This window comes from Triturus cristatus, chromosome 4_2, assembly GCF_964204655.1.
Source record: "Triturus cristatus chromosome 4_2, aTriCri1.1, whole genome shotgun sequence".
Taxonomy (NCBI): Eukaryota; Metazoa; Chordata; class Amphibia; order Caudata; family Salamandridae; genus Triturus; species Triturus cristatus.
The window spans coordinates 38,577,716-38,596,430 of record NC_140586.1 but is presented as its reverse complement, the minus strand read 5'-3'; the positions used below and the strand labels follow the sequence as shown (position 1 = coordinate 38,596,430).

At 49.0% G+C, this 18,715-nt stretch overlaps 1 protein-coding gene across 1 annotated transcript in view; it reads left to right on the top strand.

Annotated features, from left to right (window-relative positions):
- The window catches only part of LOC146832889 (peripherin-like), a 64,732-nt gene extending 48,006 nt beyond the window's left edge, over nt 1–16,726 (top strand). The window contains exons 8-9 of the mRNA XM_085600334.1: nt 424–503; nt 15,179–16,726. Of these exons, the coding sequence (XP_085456460.1) occupies nt 424–503; nt 15,179–15,226 (128 nt within the window). The 3' untranslated portion in view covers nt 15,227–16,726. The remainder of the gene's footprint in view (nt 1–423; nt 504–15,178) is intronic.
- Nucleotides 16,727–18,715: the final 1,989 nt, after the last annotated feature.

The following is an 18,715-nucleotide window of genomic DNA, read 5'->3' as shown; positions in this document are numbered from 1 at the left end:
AGAGGTGGAGTGGCCTGTAGGAAAGCATCCCGGGCCCACATTAGAGCAACGCCTCAGTAGGATAGTAGGACTTGGGTAGAGACAGTCAAAGCATGCCGGTCACTGCCTGACATGTGACTGACTCTGCCCCGGCCACACTCGCCTTTAGGAGGCACTGGGAGATGTCCAAGCACCCCCATTCCACCTGTAACCTCTACTGTGTGTCCAGTAAGGGAAGAGGTGATGTGGTATAGGGGAGACTCATGGAGGGGAGGGCTAGAAAGGAAATATAGGTAGTTGTTATTAAATGAACTGCTTTCTATCGTTCCTACTCTCATTTTGCCTTTTCTCCCCCACTCTTTTTCCTCTGTTTTCTTCTCCTGTCCTCCCATCTCATCCTTCTTGCCCTCCCTACTGTTTTCCTCTTCTTTGCATTTTTCATAGCTCCAGACGTCGATCACAGCTCCGATGGCCCGAGTCGGAAGACAGTTCTAATTAAAACCATTGAGACTCGAGATGGAGAGGTGAGAAACGCCCATACAAAGATGGCGCCAACTCAGGGCTGGGCGTAGAGGTGGGGCAGTGAGCGACATAACAAGAAGAGACCACTAGTTAAACTCATTGCAAGTGAGACTCTCACATTTGGAGCTCGGCTTGATCTCTCACTCATAACAGGCTAAATGTCGCACCTGGTGAGAAGGACTAGAAAGTGAACTTTAAACGCAACTTTGTTCTGAGATGTGATGTGTGTAGAGCAGCTCCAGGGAGTTATAAAGCCACCATGAAGCAACTTAGTGGAATCTTCCTACAGGTCTCTGCATGTAATATGAGGAACTGATTTTGAAGACATCAGAGTGCTGCCTGCTACTATAGCAAACCACGAGTCTTAGTACCCCCAGGGGCACCCCGCTCACCCCCCTCCCCCAAATTAGGTTACCCAATGAAAACACAAGAAACAGTTGTAAGTGGGTAACAAATGCTGCAGGTTTATTACATAATTCCAGGATATGTAATAGGTGGGTTATCTTACGGGCGATCCAAGGGCAGGCGGCCATCTACTTCATCTGCCCGCCTGATGAGCCGGGCAGCAAGGGGACGACCCCCAAGTGCTGCCCCCCAAGTGATTCTTTTTCGATCACGTGCCGTTGAAAATTTTACTCACACCCCCCCTCTCGGGGCGGAGCGTCGCATAGCAAGCCCCCGGTTGTTCAGGCCCACAACCGCCCGCAGGCCTAGCGGGGCGCCGACCGGCTTCCGGGACCTCTCTGGAGGCTCCTCGTTTTGGCTCAGGCACCACGTGGTGCCGCGCAGAGGTACCCTTTGTACCGGCCTGCTTCCAGATCGCCCTGTAACTCCGCCTGCAACGAAAAGGAAAATATTAAAACGTTCAGCAAAAAACCCCACCCCACCACACCTACGCCAGGTAAGCGGTAGGGAGGGTAAAAAGGGGAGGTGGGCGACAAAGAGGTCGCCAGTGAGGGTGGGGGAAGGCTAAATAGCCTCCCCCTCACACCTGGGCCCGGAAGTGACGCGTATTCCGCGTCACTTCCGGCCCTGACACGAAAAGGGGGGGGGGGGCACCAATCTGAGTCCCTGCCCCCCCCCAAAGGAGAGAGTGGGGAGGGGTGACCGGGGCCCCGGGGCCACTAAGGCGCCGACCGCCGAGTGGCCCCCTGCGGGGTCCGCGGTCAGCGGCATAGTACCCCCATGGGCACCCCGCTCACCCCCCTCCCCCAAATTAGGTTACCCAATGAAAACACAAGAAACAGTTGTAAGTGGGTAACAAATGCTGCAGGTTTATTACATAATTCCAGGATATGTAATAGGTGGGTTATCTTACGGGCGATCCAAGGGCAGGCGGCCATCTACTTCACCTGCCCGCCTGATGAGCCGGGCAGCAAGGGGACGACCCCCAAGTGCTGCCCCCCAAGTGATTCTTTTTCGATCACGTGCCGTTGAAAATTTTACTCACACCCCCCCTCTCGGGGCGGAGCGTCGCATAGCAAGCCCCCGGTTGTTCAGGCCCACAACCGCCCGCAGGCCTAGCGGGGCGCCGACCGGCTTCCGGGACCTCTCTGGAGGCTCCTCGTTTTGGCTCAGGCACCACGTGGTGCCGCGCAGAGGTACCCTTTGTACCGGCCTGCTTCCAGATCGCCCTGTAACTCCGCCACAGCCCTGGAGGCGGCTAACCGTCGCAGCCAGGGCCCCCCACCAACCCGCTATAGTATTACCTGCACCTCTCCTATCTAGTGCTTCCTGCAACTAGCTGGAAAGGAACCATCCCTGCAGACAGAAGAGTTTGACATTCTCCCACCCCATGACAGTTTGACAGTGCTCGCGGGGCTCGAACCCTTGTCCTGTGAGACCATTACAACCGTAGGCACAAGACTTATTGAGCTATGGCTCCTGGTTAAAGAAGAGTTTGAAATTTTGCCAACTTATGACACTTTGACAGCGTTTGCGGGACTCGAACCCAAGACTTACCATTGAGCTATAGCTCCCGGTGTTGTAGATGGCCCCATCTAAGCCCCCAAGGCCCGAGACGCTATCCTAATCGGAATAGGGTCTGCTGAAATAAAGGACCCGTTGGGCCTGGGGAGATGTGCCAAGAACTATTCGCCCCCCATGCGGGCAGGTTACCCTCTTCACAATTCAGGGCCTGCCCTCTTAGGCTATGAAGGCGAGAGGGGGTTCACTTAACCTTTGGCCAGCCCCCTCTGATTGCTAAACCTGGAGCACAGGAGTGCTCCTAGCTGCCAGCGCGTGACCGTGGGCAAGGGGTGACTCCTGCCCCTGCCCACCATCCCCTATTCCTTATGGGAATTATGCCCCTACAGATCCCTCAGTGATGTAACCCCCTAGGTATACCAGCTTCGGGAATCTGTCTGGCTTAACATTGCGCGCCGTCAGTAAAGTTCAAGCATTGAGGATTGACTAAGTCCTACTACGCCCCTCCCATCACGCTCCTCAGAAGGAGGGAGGCGGGGGGCCCCCCACTGCAAACCCAGAGCATCCCCAGCGGTGCCAAATTCCTGCTCCGTTGAAGTGGAGATTTAGGCACCCTGGGCGTGTCAAATGTACTATTGACATACTGTCCCCTTGCGATTGCCCCGCCGACACCCCAATTACTGGGACAGCAGCACCGTATGTCTGCGATTGGGGCGCTGAGCTGCACCCATATCTAACCCATCTAGTGGCTCAATCCAGACTTCCTTTAGCATTAGATAATAACTACCATTCTATCTCGGTTGCGTTGCCCTGCCCGACTAGGCACCCACCCGGGTGTCTAGGTTACAGTTAGATATGTGTGAGTTCCCCATGTCAGTGACCGTTGAAGGCGGCCCACATAAGCATGTTGGCGGGGCCAATCTGCGGGCTTAAGCATACCTCTTTTAGACTGTCGGCAGCGACCCGTGTTTAACTGTTACTAACATGGCAATGACAGTTCTACGTTAGGACTATCCCCACACTGGTCCGCCCTGCCCAAGGACTGATGCACCTGGGAGGGCGAGGCCGTAAGCAATGGGGGTGGGTAACGAGACATCAACAATGACAAGCGACCCAAGCCCCCTTTCAGCAAAAGGTTGGAGACGAGCGACACGTGGTCACGTGTGGTCAGGATCGGACTGCGCGACCCTTACTGTAATTAGCCCTTATATGTCGCGCGAACTCGACCCGAAGGTAATGGCGCGCCGTTCATGAGCACCGTATATACATACATCATCAGGCACGTGGATAATAATTATCTGGCCAGAGTCACCGCGTGACCCGCCCGAAGGTGTTGGGAGTGCAGAACATGAGCCCCGTATTTACATACCTTATTCGGGCACGGTCGATTAGTGATTAGCTCAAACCGTACTGCGCACCAAATAATTAGAGCGCCGGACACAAGCACCGACCAAATAACCCGTTCCGGTGCAGGAGGAGTCGTAATGCCCGGGATCGCCTAATGCGCGCGAATGTGGGCACGAGCAACTTCTTGTGAGTAATACATGTACCTGTATCATGTGTCTGCACCACATGTTGCCTATTTATCTAGCGCGCGCTCGACCGGAAGGTATTGGTGCAAATTTTGTGAACAATGCCTGCACTTGTATCAAGTATCTGCCTTATAGGAAGCCAGCACATACATGTTGCATATTTGTGTCGCGCAAACTCGACGCCAAAGGCATTGAAGCGCTGTATATGAGCACCGTACTTACACAAGCCGGCACGGGGAGAATAGGGGATTCGTACCATATAACACGATCGCCGTGCCCGGCCACACGAGCACCGCACCCGATTAACCCTTGAGGAGCGGGGGGGATTAGTAATACCCGTAATCGCGTGATGTGGACAGTGCATGTCTTGGTATCATGTGTCCGCCTTATAGGAAGCCTGCAATTACATGATGAATAGTTATATCGCGCGAACTTGACCGGAAGGCATTGGAGCACTTTAACATGAGCACCGTATTTATATTACCTCTTCAGGCAGGGGGTGTTTACGACATTCATACCATATTACCCGCTCCCCGACCGAACCGCGCGAGTCCCGCAACAGATTCGCCATAGAGGTGCGGGGGGGTTTATTAATGCCAGTAATCGCGTATGTGAAAATTGCATGCACTTGTATTATTTATCTGCCTTATAGGAAGCCAGCAATACATGTTGCATAATTATATAGCGCAAGCTGAAGGTGTTGGAGCGCCTTACCTGAGCACCCTATTTACATTACACATTCAAGCACGGGGAGCTTACAAGATTCGTATCATACTAAACGATCCCCGTGCCAGGTCCATTGCGCCTGCCGCACGCAGCCCACTGCATGCCCCCCCACCCTCAGCGGCAGCGTAGCCGACGGGAGGGGGGGCGATAACCTTAACCAGGGACCGCCACATGTGTTGCACCTCCCGCGATCAGCGGGGACCCAGGCAGCTCCCAGCCGTGCAGTGCTGGTGTTTTGGGGCCGTGAACCCACGCTAGTCTCCTACGTGCTCGAGTATATGGAGCAAAATCTTGCGAGCAATGCATGCACTGGTATCATGGATCTGCCTATATAGGCAGCCCACAATTACATGTTGCAGATTTATATAGTGCGAGATCGACCTGAAGGTATTGGAGCGCTTTACATGAGTGCCCTATTTACGTTACACATCCAGGCACTGGGCGCTTAATTCAAAATACAATATTACGTGATCGAGTGTACCAGATAACACGAGCACCGCACCCGATTATCCAGTGAGGTGCGGGGGGTATAGTAATGGCCGAATGCGGACGCAACCCCGCGGGCCGGAACTGGTTACCCTAAACCAACAGCCAACTCACAGGTTACAACGCCTACCCCTTGCCCCCGCTCGCCCCAGCCGCGTGGAATACCGAAATTCCTTCAAACCTGTACTGTGCGCGAAAACCCTAAAGCGCCGGGCACTAGCACCGCCCATTCCGGAGCAGGGGGGTGTCATACTGGCCGAAATCACCGAGGATGGGGCGCACCACGAATGCAGATGTGCATAAAAGGATGGGCATGGCCCCCATGCGGACCACCCTGATTCATTTGCTTTTATGGGAATGGTCAAAAAATGATCGAATAAACTATAACTACTACTTCTACTAGTCCCTTTGCAGGCTGACTCGTCAACAGTCTGCATTAAATCACAAAGTAGAGACTGTTGATTTCACCCACGACCCAAAAATGTACATCTTAGCGTCCAACCAACACATCATAAAAAGTTGAATATTATGCATGTGCAGATGCAGATTTAAAGTGTATTGGGTTCCGAGTTGACAAGAAAGATTACAGCGATGTCACCTTCTATGCAGGCAATCCTTGGTCACCCCCTTTGCACAGCCCTTTCAGCGCCTTATATGTGTGATGGTACTAGTGTTTGAACACTACGCCCTCTAGCTACCAGGTTTGCATTTGACGTTTTAGTTAGGTCTTTACAAAGGATATATGCCAAATAATCACTATTTATTAACTACATCTTTTATCGATTCGTAACTTTCGGTAAAGCTGAACTCCTCTCCACGGGGCACCCTTGAAGAAGCTACATACCCAGCTCTACAACCCTAGCCAGTAAAGCCCATGCGAGGACACATGGATAAGCACTATCTCCAAATGAGTGAATATTCTGGCCTGACGTCATTTCCTGACAATCCATTGAGTGCATTTCATTGGGGGGGAAAAAGTATCAGACAGGTGGATAGCAGTGGCGGTAAATACTCCATAACGGAACTGCCTCCCCAGCGACACCATGCACCTCTTCGAGTCTTTTGTCTATCAAAAGCCACTCAAAACTTTTTTGGGTGATTTGGCATAAGTGACAGGGTTCCATTTCCCGTGATACCATGCACGGGCCATTAAGCGTGGCACCAACAGACACGTCGTACACTGTATGGTACCTATACCGCATTACCTTTGTGGTATTGGTGGGTGGCTTGCCGTAGTACTGACCAATACTAAATCAGGAAGCCATGCACTAAGACAGCAGCAGCAGAGCATGCAGCCAGTTCAGACCGGGAATATAACACGTATATATCACAGGCAAATGGGGGGGTAGCGCGACTAGGGTTCCCGCCTAACTCCAACCCGTGAAGACACCTAGTTCAACCCCTGCCATTTCTGACGACAGGATAAAGAGAAGGGCTCATAATTGCATATTATATAGCGCAAGCTCGACCCGAAGGTATTGGAGCGCTTTACATATTACAGTGTTTACATTACAGATTCAGGCACCGATAAAGAGAAGGCTTCTTGAAATTAAGTAATATGCTCATATAATATAGCGCAAGCAATACCCAAAGGTATTGGAGCGCTTTACATAGTACCGTGTTTACATTACCGATTCAGGCACCGATAAAGAGAAGGCTTCTTGAAATTAAATAATTTGCTCCTATTATACAGCGCGGGCTCAACCCGAAGGTATTGGAGCGCTTTACATAGTACAGTGTTTACATTACAGATTTAGGTACCGATAAAGAGAAGGCCTCTTGAAATTAAGAAATTTGCTCGGGATCCCATAACGGACGCGACCCCGAGACTCAAACCCTGGTATCATGCAACAGAGGCGGCAGCGCAGGCGACGGACCCCATCCTCTCCCCTTAATTCGAACAAGGGCCCGTTCTACCCACTCTCGAGAAGCATTTCGGGCCGTTCGACGAAACAACTTATGCACTGACGCATTGAAGAGGGGTGCTCGCATAAACATACCTCAGAGGGACTGACCCGCTGCGCTACGGTTGAATGTACACAACCGGTAGCCCCCTGCAAATACGAAAGGTTCTTTGCGAGAAATCGCAATTACGTGGAGAAGCCGTGGCTCGAACCCGGGGCCTGTACCTACAAAGCATACGCGCTACCCCTGAGCTACATCCCCTCATTGCGACGTTAGTGCAGCAGACGACACCTCCTCGCGGCCCCCCCCCCGGACAGTATCGCACCTGGGGGGCCCAGTAAAGGACGGCGCCACGACCGCGAGGCACGCAACCTTCCTCGTCGACAGCGCACTATTATGCCCCGGAAAACGAAGCCTGCTGCCTACCCCCTGCACCCTCGGCGGCCGCGCAAGCTGCGTGAGGGGGGGGGTGGAGGATGACTTCCCTTAAATCAATAAAGCACTATATGGGAATCGGACCTGTAACCAGCAGGCAACATCACCATGGAGCCCGCGTGCTCCGACCACCGCGAGGCACGCAACCTTCCTCGGCGACAGCGCACCATTATGCCCGGAAAAAGAGGCCTGCTGCCTACCCGTCCCCCCCCCCCGCACCGTCGGCGGTCGGGCAAGCAGCTTGAGGGGGGGGGGGGGTGGATGCTTCCCATAAATCAATAAAGCACTGTATGGGAATCGGACCTGTAACCTGCAGGCATCATTACCATGGAGCCTGCGTGCTCCCACTGATCTGTCCTACTAGCTTAGTATGTGGAGGCGACCACGAGGCTCGAAATTCGCCCCGGCACCCCCGGACGGCCTTGCGGCAACCAGCCCTCGCCCGACAAACACTCAAGCAAAGACCATTGTAAGATATATCTACACGCACGCAGTGCATGGGAATTGAAACCGCAGCCCTGTGAGTAATAATCGCGGACCTACTTGAACCCAGTCAAGAGATTTGAGCCTGCAGGCGTGCGCATAAGAGTCTCCGACCTTAACGGTAGGCCACAATAATTGAGTGCGCGAGGAGGGTAAGGGAATCGAAACCCCTGTGGCCCTAGCGCGATGTAGGGTGATAATTAGCACGGGATGGCAGTTCGAAGCGCGGGCGAAAATCTTGGGGGGGGGGGTGCGGGCGTGATCTTGCTACCATTAAAATTGATCCCGCTACGCTTCCGCCCCTGTACTGCTCATAGCCGCCCACTCAAGACGCCAATCATGCCTGAATCTTGCGCCCCCTCCGCCCGTGGCCATCCGAGCCACAGGGCCCCGTCCTCCTGGTACTGCCCAGGGACAGGGCCGGGGCGGAGTGGGAGCAGCAAGACTCACCGTAGATCTGAACGAGACGACGACCGCAGCGGCGTGGATCCGGGGACACGGCGACGAGACACGACCGATAAAAAGGCGAGGTGGGCGACAAAGAGGTCGCCAGTGAGGGTGGGGGAAGGCTAAATAGCCTCCCCCTCACACCTGGGCCCGGAAGTGACGCGTATTCCGCGTCACTTCCGGCCCTGACACGAAAAGGGGGGGGGGGCACCAATCTGAGTCCCTGCCCCCCCCCCCAAAGGAGAGAGTGGGGAGGGGTGACCGGGGCCCCGGGGCCACTAAGGCGCCGACCGCCGAGTGGCCCCCTGCGGGGTCCGCGGTCAGCGGCAATATTAGGACGTGTTGGTGTTATTTTATTACTTTTACATTCATTTTGCTTATTTTTGTATTATTTCACTGATCACTTTTCATGCTGTCCTTCGTGTTAAAGTCTGTGTAATCAATTCCTGTGATGCCACCAAGTATTCTAAGAATTCTCAAAACTTGGGAGCTCTGAACATGACGGACTTGGGGCCTGGGACAAGAGATGAGCGGCAGGGTGCACTGGCATGGAGGGTTTTAGAGCCTGGGGCAGAGGTCAGATAAGCATATACTAACGTTGAGGGGTTCAGTGCCCGAGGGCAGGGGTGAAATAAGGATATGCTAACATGGAGGGCATTAGGGCCTGGGGGCATGGGGTATGCTATCATATACAAATGTAGAACCTGTGGGCAGAGAGGAGATACTGACATCGCATGGAGGGTTTTAGGGTTTGTGTTCAAAGGTTAGATGAGGACATACTAACATGCAGGGTCTTACGGCAGAGGTGTGAGGCGCCAAAATGAAGGGTTTCAGGGTCTTGGGCCAGGGGTGAGAGAAGGGCATACCAGCACGGACGGTTGTAGGGTCTGAGGGCAGAGGCGTGGTAAGGATATACTAAACATGAAGGGCATCTGCGCCTGAGGTAGAAGTGCAATGCAAGGTATGCTACATAGAAGGGTTTTAGGGCCCACAGGCAGAGGTGAGGTAGTGGCACAATTCCATAGATGGTTTCAGAGAAATGTGGTCTGAGGTGAGATTGTTTTTAATAACTTAGATGGTTTATTGTCTCTAACCTAGAGAGTCAAGGACACACTAGCATGGATGGTTTCAATGGCCCGGGCAGAGATGAGTTGGGAGCATTCTGTACTGGGCCGCTTTAAGGGCGGGTGGCGGAGGTGAGACAAAGCTGTACTAATATTAAGAGTTTTAGGTCCTGGAGCAAGCAAGTGCAGGCTGGTGAAAGTTGCTGAACACTGAGGCTGGTATGTATAGGGTTTTTCATGGCTGGCTTTATTAATCCTTCCAATCCAATGTGTCAGCCACAGGGTCTACACATATCAGTGTATTGGGGGTTCTGAGAAGCCCATACAGGAAAGAGACGTTCTATGTCATTGTCAAGGACCAATCCTGGATGGAAGAGGAGACACTGCCATCCCTGAAACGGTGGGAGTGTTGACAATGCACTGTGGGCTTGTTTCTTTTTGAGACTCCAGAATTTGAAGCATGAAGAGCCCCCAGGCTCTAAAGCACCCAAGATCTCCAGGATAGGAGATGGTTCTGTAACTGAATATCGCGGGTGGATTGGAGCGAAGGAAAGATTTATCCATAAAGTGTGTTTTAGATCCACGTGTTTTGAACCCTTCTGACACCTAGTGCAAAAGTCTGTAAAGGGGTTCAAACGTTGGAAAAATAACAAAGTGGGCGTTGACTAGGGAGCGATCCGTAGTCCGACTAATGCCATCGGCTGAAAAACTCTGGGTGTTTTTTGATTTGGCACCATCTTCAGATATCTTGTTTCGTCTATGGATCAGCATCTTCAAAGATTCATTTTTTTGAAAGTTGAGGGAGACGTTTAGTACCGCATCCTTGAACTGGAAGGGCAACACTGGCTGTGCCTTGGATTGTTCTTCTGCTGTCCAAGATGTCATCTGAGAGCCATCTGACAGCCTTCACCTGATGCCAAAAGACCACTTTAAAAAATGTGTTCATTAGTTACTGTCAAGATCAGCAGAAAACAGAAACAAAACTACAACAATCAGTTGGCATCAAGCACATAGTCACAGGGTGATACAGTACAAAGTCTGCATCATAATCCGTGAGGATTCAAATTACATAGGATAACATGCAGCATCTGGTGTCAATATGCAAGGCGCACATGGTGAAGCGGTATCATGGGTTCACAGGAAGCGGGGGGTAAAATCTAAGCATCCATCCAAAGTGAAGAATCGTCTCCCTCATCCACGGCGTCCTTCTGGGAACCTGAGGAGTCCAGGAAGGTGGCAGCAGTCCAGCCCAAACATCCAGGTCCTCACTCAGTTTTTCATCATGTCTGCACTTTTTCAATCTCAAATCTCAGCTACTGCCCACTTCCCCCTCCCAGCGTACCCAACCAGGTAATCGCAACAAGCCATTTGGTGAGAACATTGAGTAAATGTAAGAATTTAAAAGCCATATTTTGATCTTTTCTACACCGAATGTCCCCCAAAAGGCAAGTAACTGTTTCTGCGGGCTGAGTATTGTCCCCACCACCATCACCCTTAGAACCGCCCTCATCCAGAAAATGTAAACCATTGGGCAGTACCAAGCAAGATGTAAGAAAGAGGCCACTGGATGGTAAAACTGGGACAGTGCTAGGATTTTGAAATGTCTATTCTGTATAGCATGACCGGTGTTATGTAAGTACGATGCAGAAAGTGAAAGTGAGTGAGAGCTTGAATCTAGCATTGCTGGAGACAGATTGCACCAGGCCAAAATATTCTTGTGTGTCCTTAATTTGTACCCCAACCTCTCCATTGCAAGCCGCTCTAGAGGTGGGCAGTACAGGTGGGCTGTCCACAGACATGACAAAAACACAAAAGAGGGGGGACTGGGAACTAGCGGAAAAAGGTCCAGTACCGGTGCTCCCAAGGTCAGACGTGTCTATCACTGGAGGGTTACTTTTCCAAATAAAGTAGCTTGCCCATTTGGCCGCCTAAAGTGTAGGTGAAAGGAGATCTGACTCCTTTATGGGTTAATGGTTGGATATGAAGAGAAGAGGGGGGAATTTATCCTGATTAGAGAAGTGACCTCACATACCCATAAGAGGGTCATGCTTCATCATTGGGCGTTGCTCCTCGTGGGGGTGGCACTGCTGTCCCCCACGGGCCCCGCAAGAGGGCTCTTTGGCGGAGGTCTTTTCAGAGGAACGCCGCAGTGGTGAGTGTGGGTGTGTGGGGAATAGTGCGAGTGAGTTAAAAATATCGTACTGGTACCCTAAGAGAATTTTATTCTGAGGTCTGTGCAATATGCTTAAAATAAAGCAAAGAGGGGTACTCGTGACCTGGTTGTCAGAGTTGGGAGTATTTTCCTCTGTGAATCTCAGTGCAAGTCGTGATAATAAACAGGATGCTAAGTGATGAAAATGGTAATTTCAGGTCGAAATGTTTCACGCCCATTGTGGTCCCTAATGGATCCAATGGCGATTCTTCAGGATCATGCAAATATTAAAAAGAGAGAAATAGTGAAACAGGGGTTCAAGACAGCGACACTTAATAAACCCTGTAGTTATACCCAGATTCAAGTGTGTGGTCAGGGCGGCTCTGCACCTATACGAAGTCGACCACCTTAGTATCAGTATCCAACCTGAGAAAAGGAGAAATAAGCAACATGTATAGGTCTGAATAAGTGTTGTTAATCCTGTAACAATAGGTTTAAACCCTGCAAATGCGAAGATAAGACTTGCCTGAACAAACATGGCATACATGTCGGAATCCGGCTTTAAGGTGACAAACACACTGCTCATCTGTGCGCATACGTAACGTAATGGCAGTGAGAGGGTCAAACACACCAGAGCACACGAGGTGTGGATATGCCTGAAAAAGCATGGCTTACAAGTTGTGGTCCGGTTGTGAAGTAATAAATACACTGCTCATCTGAGCGCAATCGTGCCAAAAAGGCAGTGAGTCAGTAAAACACACAAAAACACACACCACAGAAATCTATATGCCCTACCCCAAAAACTTGTTCAGGGAAGCCTCAACAGCGGGGGAAGTGGCTCGAGAGGTTACCTAGAGATGACATATTGGGAATTAAATTCTAGCCACGGATGCTCCTAAAAAAGGAGTATAAACTAACAGGGTGCAGACAACAGATGGAAAATACTCACATTGACCTCATCGAATGACAGAACTGATACCTGCCCTGAGGGAAATTGAACATGGCGTTGTGCAAATGTTTGACCAGTTCCAGCAAAGCCTGAAAGGTGCTTGAAGAGGTCGGGCCACTGGAATTGAGGTCCATATATCCCTAGTGATAGCCGTGAGGCAGGCATGTTGGAGGAAGTGTCCCATTCCCAAATTAAAATTATCCTCTGTGGCTTCCAAGGATTGGAATTCTTCCTTGGGGAATAGGTTTCCTAAGGTTTCACACCCACCTCCCCGCCAAGGGGACATATCCACTGGGTTTGTGAGTGCCCTAAATGCAGGTAGGTCCCAGAACACAAACCTCCTGGCAAAGGGGGCCATTTTCAAGATTAGCTTGGCAGTGCGTTCCCACAGCAGAGTGGCGTGTCTGATCAGGAAGGTGACATAGTTCTCTTCCCTTCCTCCTGCCATCAGGATCTGAGGTAATGAAAATGTACTAGAGAAGCTATCATAGGCAGTATGGTTTTATTCATAATTTTAGACGATCACTTCATTTCTACAGTTATCTTTGTTAACCTACTACAGGTGATGGCCGAGGATCGGCTGACAAGCATGGAAGCTGCTAACTGAACATGACGAGACAGATGGGCAAACACATTTCTGTTACTACACTGTCAGACGTTTTTGAAAATATACTGGGTTTTATACTTGTTACAGAAGAGAAACTCAGTTTTTATTATTGTTAGAGGTCGGGCCACCATGAATGAGGTCCATATATCCCAAGTGATAGCCGTTAGACAGGCATGTTGGAGGAAGTGTCCCATTCCCAAATTAAAACTATCCTGGGCGGCTTCAAAGGATAGGAATTCTTCCTTGGGTTATAGGTCTCTTAAGGTTTCACACACAGCTCCCCGCCAAGGGGTATAGTCACCGAATTTGTGAGTGCTCTGAATGTCGGTAGGTCCCAGAATACAAACTCCCTGGCAAAGGGAGCCTTCTTTAATACCAGCTTGCCTTTGTATTCCCAACGCAGAGCAGTGTATCTGACCAGGAAGATGACATCATTCTCTCCCCTCCCTCCTGCTATCAGGATCTGAGGTAATTAAAAGGTACTGGAGGCTTCCCTTAGCAACATTTTCTACCAAATATCTCCCCTGCCAAAAATAGTTAAGAAAGACCTGAAACATGCTTCTAAACCCTGCATCTTTAGACTAAAGACCACAAACCTAAAAAAAACAAAAAGCAAAAGGACGAAGAAACAATATTTTAGTGGCATCTCTAAACAACAAAACTCAAGCAGAATAATGTTAGCCCAATCTTTCTTGCTGCTGCCTTGTATAAGTTACATTATATTAGCACCTTCAGGAAGAAATAAAAATTACTCTTTCACTCACCTTTTCCTTTCTTTGAATGGCATTCAGTTTGTGGTAGTAAAGGTGCTTTTTCAGTGTTTATATGTTTACACTGGTGAGGGCTATTTTCATTTCGGTGGGTTTTATCCGTTATTATTGGCTTAAACCTAATACTGGATAGCCTGCATATCTTTTTACACTATAAAAGTAGCTGTGTCTCTTGACAGAACAGAAAATAATCATCACATATACAAAACAGTAATGTGTTACTTTTTCTAATGTTACAAAGCAAAACCAACATCCACACCAAAAGCAAACGAGGCCCTATGCTAGAGGGGCTCGGATTTACAGAGAAAAAAACATTGAGTATAACCATCCACCTCCCAACCTTCACCCCATTTCAATCTCTCACCAATAGCTTGAGGGCATAATATGCCGCTCTAAGAGCGCATGTAACCACAGATGGGTCTTCCTGACAAGTAGTTCTCTGTCACTGCCTTGCATTGCACACAAAGGGGACAGGGATGGAATTTGTGGAGAGATGGAGCACTTGTTTATGAGAGAGTCTCCATAGTGACATCAGCCCACCCTTGTGAATGACCGCTTATATACAGAACATAGAGTAGTGACATAGGGCAATAATTGTTTGGAAACATTCAGAACCACGCTCAGTAGATCATCCCATTGTTTGCTGTTTGACCTTAATGTTATGTCCCAAACTATGTCACCTTTTTTTACCCAAAATGGAGGACCCCTTGTATCTGGATGGAAAGCTAATCAGGAAATCCCTTAGGAAAGAGAGACATGCACAAGACAAAATTAGGGCAGACAAGATGCTGTTCTATCCCAGGAAGTAGCCTCACAACCTAGGGCTCAGCTCCACAAAGTTTCATAGTTGTAGCACTAGTCTTGCAGTTTGACATGTAGTAAAGAATTATATGCAGCACACACAGCCTCCTCACAAGGAAAGGAAAGAAAGTTTGTGATGATCTCACATGATGGTTCTGACAGATTCCATAAGATGCATGTACCATTGCAAAAATGCCCTAAATTAACTCCCTTATGGGTATTTTTCAAATATTTAGAATATATTTTGGATTCAGACTCTAGAATGTGGGAATATGTAAAGTTTATGTACCTACAAAATACATCATGCTGCTAAGCTAGTGTTTCAGGAATTCAAATTTCCCTTTCTGGTAGTGCACTCATGCCAAACCTCCAAACTTCTCTCTTTGTTTGTTAGGTGGTGACTGAGTCCAGGAAGGAGAAGACAGCAGAGGCGGATAAGTGACCTTCATCCAAAGGACAGGAAATTGAATCACGGCATCTGGAAATCCCAAAGAGAACAACTAAATTAAGCCAACAACAGCCCAGGGCATATTCACTGCAGAGAACTCATTGATCACACTAAGAAACTCACCTCTTCTCCCATCATGGACCTCCCCTGGCCCTCAAAGAACACTTCTTAAAAGGCCTGATTGGCCTGCTTTGGGGGAGTGTGAAGCAGTAAAGGGATTCTTTGCAGTGAGATAATTGTCCATTCATTTAAAATGTGAGGGACTCCAGCTGAATGCTCAACATAGAGCTAGAACATAAAGGATAGCCCCACTCTCACTCAGTGAGAGCACGGGCTGGAACCCCCTACTCTGTCTCATCCTATGGTGTGTGTATCATCAACCCCCTTATTTCAGTCACCCCTAGAGTCTAAGCCTAGAAAACTATGTATCCGTTAATCCAATAGATGTTCAGCCTGGAACGCCCATGTCCCACAATCCCATTCAACATAACAGAGGCTCATCTTAGGACCCCAAACTCTGGCTTACTTGGTGGAAGCACAGTCTGAGAACACCTCATCCAAAGGAAGGGTCATCTACGTTCTTTAATATCTTCCCATCTAATGAGAAGCTCTCTTGACCAGTGCTTAGTTTGTAAATAATTGCCAGGGCTCTCATCAGGAGACCATTGCAGCTTGCACCACACATTACCCCTGCCATGCTGCCAGTGATAGTAACAACACACCTTCTAACCACCACACTCCTACAAGTGGGACCATTCCGACTATTTCAGCCCCCGAAACTATAAGAATGGCTTATGCGGCAGGTAATAATAATTTGTAATGTATATTGAGTTAAAAATTGACTGTTGTTGTGGTCATCTCAGACAGCGCTACCTTGTGGCAGACAGTCACAAGTACCGGTGTTGACAATTAAGTGCCAGTGCTGAGCACCGGAAACCACAAACTCAAATTAAGCAGTGCTCTTGACTCTGCCGCACTACTGCTCTTGAACCAAGCCTGGCACCTCTAGTTCCCTTGATCCATGTAAACATTAGCTTGGGAACCCTTCTCTAGCTGATCCAATGAAAGTGCAACCTCATTACCCCTTATCTCATTCACCCAATGAAAGATCCCCCGAAGCTCCTACTTCCAATCACCAAATTGAGCTGCAGGCTAGGAACCCTGCTCTCACTCACCCAAATGGGTATTACCCTGGGACCTCTGCTACCACACCTCCAATGGTGTCTGAGCCTGGTAACCAGCTCAACATTCTTCTTGTGGGATTTTCTTTGTAGGCCTCCGGCATCTCTCATTCTCTCCTAACCAAGTGTCCTTCCCTCCATGAGTAGGCAGAGTTCTGTGCTCTGGGCATTATAAATGCCACTAGGGTTACTATGTTGCTTCTGAATGCCTGGAGCAAAGGAGAATTCTGGTGCTCCCCTAATACCCCGCTGCAATGTTATTGTGCCATGTGTCTGCTTAACCAGCAAATAAAGTTCATATTGACTAACCTGAGACCTGACTTGTATGTGGGCAAATAAGTGAGTGTGTTGAAGCAGTGCCTGTGTTTGGCAGATATGTGTAGTTGCGCATCAGCTTGGCAGTTTATGTATGTGTCTAAGGCATGGTGCACAACCTGGTCACAGTCCGTATTTGCGCATTCGTACCACGGTAACTGTGTATGTACAAAAGTAGTGTAACCACCTGGTATGGAGGCAAATTCTGGACAGTGACTGTTACATTGCAGGACAAAGGTTCAAAATGCAGAACAGATGTTCAGGACCAGAAGTCAATTTTACAGACTTTCGCATGGTCTCGCAATAATAGAAAAGTAAGCAATTCTTGACCAACACCAGGGCAGGTCAAATAGGGTTATGTTCTTGGGTTTTTATTATGTGTAGCAGAATTGAGTAAACATTCATATATAAATGAGTGGATTTCCTTTTGATAGCAAAATGTTATTATTTTTTGGTATACAAAGTACAAATGGCACATACAGTCTGCGATTCATCGTAACTGGTAACTAGACTTTGCCATTGAAATTAATGACTAAGTCCAGACCTACCCTTTTAGTATTATAAGTCATCCCTAAGTTAGGCCTATCGAGCTTTAAGGTAGGGTGCTGCATATTACAAAGTAGGACTTGCGTTTTATATATCCTAACAGAAAAAACCTCAAACTGTTGTTTTTACTGTGGAAAGACTAGTAGCCTCATTGGCAAGTACGGAGTTACACACTGACCACTCAGCTGAGCTAACTTCTGAATGGGACTACTAAAGTGGTTACTTCAAGGTATCAAAAGAAAAGTTACATTAAACCCGACTTGATACCCAAGTCTAATTTAATTTAATTTTGGAGTAAATGGCAATTTTAGAAAGTTGCAGCTCTGTTGCCAGAGTTTTCCAGTGGCCATTACCATATGCTGGCCACAAGACTGCCTTCTGCCCTCCTGGGAAGAGGTGTGAACACCTCTCAGGAGAGGACACAATAGTGGTCTGCCTTTCAAAGAGGTGTTACCTCTCCATGACAGGGTGTGAGTCCGAAAGGCGAGCTTCATAGGGGAAGCCGCCTCTGAAGGGCAAATGGTGGACCCACACGTAAGAGGGGCTGCTCTATTGTTCTGGTAGACAGTTTGGCGACCTGGACGGAGAGAGGGAAACAGTTGCCAAATCAGTTTTCCCATGGGCATGTAGCCCTCAGGTAAGCACACTTCTAGGGTGGGCTACCAAGTGTCACACATCGGGAAAAGAGGTTTGCCATCTTGGAAATGGGAAGAATATTACACTCTGTGATAGCTACATTCAGTACATTGCAGGAAGTTCTCATCAGGCAGGAGAAAACCTGGTATCCCATTGGCTAGGAGGCACTAATTCCTCCGAAGGCAAATTGTGAGCATAAAAGTGTCACCCCTGCCACCTAGACCTTAGATCACATCTATACTGAAGAGAGAACCTAAGAAGAACTGTCCTGATGTTCCCAGGACCAGGCAAAGAGAATCTCCATCAAAGGCTGGACTGTGCCTGCTGCTCCTGGGCTAGCAATGAGCTGTGCTTGTAGTGTCCTGCTCGAGGAAGAGTCATCCCCGAGCCTCAGACAGAAAGAGTGACTCCCAAGTGTCCGTTGGATGACTTTCTGTTACAGCTACATGACTACGAAAGCTGAAGAAGCCTGCCTTGGCGACTTGATAGCCAAGACTGCCTGAAAGCACTGAACGCTGAAGCGCAGCCTGGGAGACCAAGTTTTGAAGCTCAAAGGTTGCATCAGAGTCTTCTGGACCCAAGATAGTTGTCCGAGTGCATGTTTGTCACCCAAATCGGCCCCTAGGCTCTGTTAAAAGGAACCAATGTTTTTGCTGCTCAATATACTCAAGATTGAGCAAAGGTTTTGCAAACAAGCCTAACTGGACTCAAGACAGTTTTGTGAGTTCACTATACAGTGAGGTTGCACAACCACACAATATAATGGACCACTTTACTCACATTAACTCTTTGTAATAAATCAAAC